General features: G+C 49.7%; 1 protein-coding gene across 1 annotated transcript in view; it reads right to left on the reverse strand.

The window, feature by feature from the left end:
- LOC125139700 (A disintegrin and metalloproteinase with thrombospondin motifs 6-like) overlaps positions 1–5,000 on the reverse strand; it is a 16,712-nt gene that overhangs the window by 9,690 nt on the left and 2,022 nt on the right. The window contains exon 3 of the mRNA XM_047804481.1: positions 1,663–1,792. Within this exon, the coding sequence (XP_047660437.1) occupies positions 1,663–1,792 (130 nt within the window). The remainder of the gene's footprint in view (positions 1–1,662; positions 1,793–5,000) is intronic.

The following is a 5,000-nucleotide window of genomic DNA, read 5'->3' on the forward strand; positions in this document are numbered from 1 at the left end:
ACCCTGTAATATACACAGTAACACACACAGTAACACACCCTGTAATACACGCAGTAACACACACAGTAACACACCCTGTAATACACACAGTAACACACACAGTAACACACCCTGTAATACACGCAGTAACACACACAGTAACACACCCTGTAATATACACAGTAACACACACAGTAACACACACAGTAACACACCCTGTAATACACGCAGTAACACACGCAGTAACACACCCTGTAATATACACAGTAACACACAGTAACACACACCCTGTAACACACACTGTAATACACACAGTAACACACCCTGTAATACACACAGTAACACACAGTAACACACCCTGTAATACACGCAGTAACACACAGTAACACACCCTGTAATACACGCAGTAACACACGCAGTAACACACCCTGTAATATACACAGTAACACACACAGTAACACACCCTGTAATACACACAGTAACACACAGTAACACACCCTGTAATACACGCAGTAACACACAGTAACACACCCTGTAATACACGCAGTAACACACGCAGTAACACACCCTGTAATATACACAGTAACACACACAGTAACACACCCTGTAATATACACAGTAACACACACAGTAACACACACAGTAACACACAGTAACACACACAGTAACACACAGTAACACACCCTGTAACACACAGTAACACACACAGTAACACACACAGTAACACACCCTGTAACACACAGTAACACACAGTAACACACACAGTAACACACCCTGTAACACACAGTAACACACACAGTAACACACAGTAACACACAGTAACACACACAGTAACACACAGTAACACACAGTAACACACACAGTAACACACACAGTAACACACAGTAACACTCCCTGTAATACACACAGTAACACACCCTGTAACACACAGTAACACACACAGTAACACACACAGTAACACACAGTAACACACACAGTAACACACACAGTAACACACACAGTAACACACACAGTAACACACACAGTAACACACAGTAACACACAGTAACACACACAGTAACACACACAGTAACACACACAGTAACACACCCTGTAACACACACTGTAACACACAGTAACACACAGTAACACACACAGTAACACACACAGTAACACACACAGTAACACACCCTGTAACACACACTGTAACACACAGTAACACACAGTAACACACACAGTAACACACACAGTAACACACACAGTAACACACACAGTAACACACACAGTAACACACACAGTAACACACCCTGTAACACACACTGTAAGTATACAGGGTTTTGTTCCATTAAGACTTTAATTGATTTTCTGATGTGATTAAATGCAGGTGGATTTTTGCTGAATCTATAAACCTGAGATGTTGAGTTTAAACCGCACATAATCACACACATGCCATGATTCCTACAGTATACTCACTCAGGTGGTCTCACTACTCACGACTCACTCAGGTGGTCTCACTACTCACGACTCACTCAGGTGGTCTCACTACTCACGACTCACTCAGGTGGTCTCACTACTCACTCAGGTGGTCTCACTACTCACTCAGGTGGACTCACTACTCACTCAGGTGGACTCACGACTCACTCAGGTGGACTCACGACTCACTCAGGTGGACTCACGACTCACTCAGGTGGTCTCACTACTCACTCAGGTGGACAGGGTTCTGTGTTACAGGGCCTCTGGTTCTCCGGCGGTTTTCCATCAGGATCACAGTAGCTATTCTGTACCACCGAGTTGTCGTCCATCCTTCTGCAAACCACCTCCTGTTTCTGTGAACCTGTGAACAGTCACAGCAAAGTCACATCATATCTGTGAGCTCCAGAAGCCTCTCTGAGACGACTGCAAAGTGTTGTGTTGTGTTGTGTTGTGTTGTGTTGTGTTGTGTTGTGTTGTGTTGTGTTGTGTTGTGTGTCCATGCGGTCGGCCTGCGCGCTCTCAGGACGAGCCGCTTCCTCCGGTGAGCCGCCTGCTGACGGAGCGCTCGGTGCCCAGAGAAGGACAGCGCTGGATAATGTTCCCCTCAGTGGTATTTCTAGGTGTGTAAATGCCTCAGTTTTTAAGTGAGTGTCTTGCTGAATGACTTTTACAGAGAAGCCCTTCTTTTCTTTGGCTCTTGATTGTGAGATCAGTTCGGTGAGTCGGAGCCATCAGTGCTGCACCGTGTGCTCAGCAGACCGAGCCCGAGCCAGCAGTGCTGCACCGTGTGCTCAGCAGACCGAGCCCGAGCCAGCAGTGCTGCACCGTGTGCTCAGCAGACCGAGCCCGAGCCAGCAGTGCTGCACCGTGTGCTCAGCAGACCGAGCCCGAGCCATCAGTGCTGCACCGTGTGCTCAGCAGACCGAGCCAGCAGTGCCGTGCCGCACAGGGCCTCAGGGGGGGGAATATATATGAAAAGCTGAAGTTAAATCTGATGAATGCCAAGACTGGGCGGCCTGCAAGGCCACCGTGTGTGTGTGTGTGTGTGTGTGTGTGTGTGTGTGTGTGTGTGTGTGTGTGTGTGTGTGTGTGTGTGTGTGTGTGTGAGAGAGAGAGAGAGAGAGAGAGAGAGAGAGAGAGAGCAAGGGGGGAAGAATATTCTACCCAATCAGCCGTGTCGAGGAAACCCGTTATTATTGTGAGAAAGTAAGAAGGCGTCGTGTCCTCTGAGCCGTCAGAGTGTTTTGTCTGCTGCTGACTCACAGTGACTCTGTAATAATAATAAGGCGAGTCAGGTTGGAGCTCACACTTACTGTGTCCCTGCACCATCATGCAATAAAACAGACTGAGTCGGGAGTCTGAGAGGCTTCCAGTCCAGTGTTGTGAGTTTTACTCTAAATAAGGCTTCTCTAAATAAACCTGTGAACAATGAAGCGGTGTGAAGAACAGAACCAACTCAAGCCAACAATGTGGAGTGGTGTAGCTGTGATGGAGGGCGTTAAGGGGTTACTCCAACAGCTTATAGGGTTACTCCAACAGCTTATAGGGTTACTCCAACAGCTTATAGGGTTACTCCAACAGCTTATGGGGTTACTCCAACAGCTTATGGGGTTACTCCAACAGCTTATGGGGTTACTCCAACAGCTTATGGGGTTACTCCACCAGCTTATAGGGTTACTCCAACAGCTTATAGGGTTACTCCAACAGCTTATGGGGTTACTCCAACAGCTTATGGGGTTACTCCACCAGCTTATGGGGTTACTCCAACAGCTTATAGGGTTACTCCAACAGCTTATAGGGTTACTCCAACAGCTTATAGGGTTACTCCAACAGCTTATGGGGTTACTCCAACAGCTTATAGGGTTACTCCACCAGCTTATGGGGTTACTCCAACAGCTTATGGGGTTACTCCAACAGCTTATGGGGTTACTCCAACAGCTTATAGGGTTACTCCAACAGCTTATGGGGTTACTCCAACAGCTTATGGGGTTACTCCAACAGTATAGTGCTATAAGCAGTAAGAAAGGCTGAGGCTTAAATCGTCACTGTAGAATTCAGACGAAAGGCTTAAACATCTTCACCTCGTCTTCCTCCATAGTGTACATGAGGTGGAGTTGAAGGGGCACTTAGTGTACCCTCTCTGGGGGTCTCACTCTGCCCACCCCCTTACCCCTCTCACTCTGCCCACCCCCTTACCCCTCTCACTCTGCCCACCCCCCTTACCCCTCTCACTCTGCCCACCCCCCTTACCCCTCTCACTCTGCCCACCCCCCTTACCCCTCTCACTCTGCCCACCCCCTTACCCCTCTCACTCTGCCTAACCCCCTTTCCCCTCTCACTCTTCCCAACCCCCTTTCCCCTCTCACTCTGCCCACCCCCCTTACCCCTCTCACTCTGCCCACCCCCTTACCCCTCTCACTCTGGCTAACCCCCTTACCCCTCTCACTCTGCCCACCCCCCATACCCCTCTCACTCTGCCGAACCCCCTTACCCCTCTCACTCGGCCCACCCCCGTTACCCCTCTCACTCTGCCCACCCCCCTTACCCCTCTCACTCTGCCCACCCCCCTTACCCCTCTCACTCTGCCCACCCCCCTTACCCTCTCACTCTGCCCACCCCCTTACCCCTCTCACTCTGCCTAACCCCCTTACCCCTCTCACTCTGCCCACCCCCCTTACCCCTCTCACTCTGCCACCCCCCTTACCCCTCTCACTCTGCCACCCCCTTACCCCTCTCACTCTGCCTAACCCCCCTACCCCTCTCACTCTGCCCACCCCCCCTTACCCCTCTCACTCTGCCTAAACCCCCTTACCCCTCTCACTCTGCCCACCCCCCTTACCCCTCTCACTCTGCCCACCCCCCTTACCCCTCTCACTCTGCCCACCCCCCTTACCCCTCTCACTCTGCCCACCCCCCTTACCCCTCTCACTCTGCCTAACCCCCCTACCCCTCTCACTCCACATCACTTCTCTCACACTACACTTCTGTCTGCTGCAGTTTTGAATGTTTTCAGTGGCTGCAGCTTGAGATGGAAAGCGAGTAGAAAAGGAAAACTATTTGTTGTTGTAAGGAAGCCATTTGTGTCTGGCGAGGCTGAGCACGGTCTGGTTGTGTTTGAGGTGAGAGCTCACATTAATGTGTGGTTCTGGCTTTCAGACCATCAGATCTCAGACCTCAGACTGTGCCCTGAATTTAGATAGCAGAGAAAGGAGTAAGTATTCACCCCCCACCCCCCCAGCCCCCCTTTACTTTTTCACATTTTGAATTTTTACAATCCTGGAACTGAGATGATCCTAACTGGCATCTTACATCATGGAGTGAGTTTTTAAAATGATATCCAGTTTTTCCAGTTTTCCAATTTTTACACGTTACACACATGGACAAATGTGGAAGAGTTCAAATATTAAATAAACACACACCTGTATCTGAGTGTCTGATTTCACCTGGCAGCTGTACAGGTGTGAGGTGCACCTGTGAGTATACGTGTGTGTGTGGTGCCCTGATGTGTGCTTGTGTGCGTGTGTGTGCACCCGTGGTGTGTGCGAGTGTGTGTGTGTGTGTGTGTGTGT

The sequence above is a fragment of the Tachysurus fulvidraco genome, chromosome 20, assembly GCF_022655615.1.
Source record: "Tachysurus fulvidraco isolate hzauxx_2018 chromosome 20, HZAU_PFXX_2.0, whole genome shotgun sequence".
Lineage (NCBI taxonomy): Eukaryota > Metazoa > Chordata > Actinopteri > Siluriformes > Bagridae > Tachysurus > Tachysurus fulvidraco.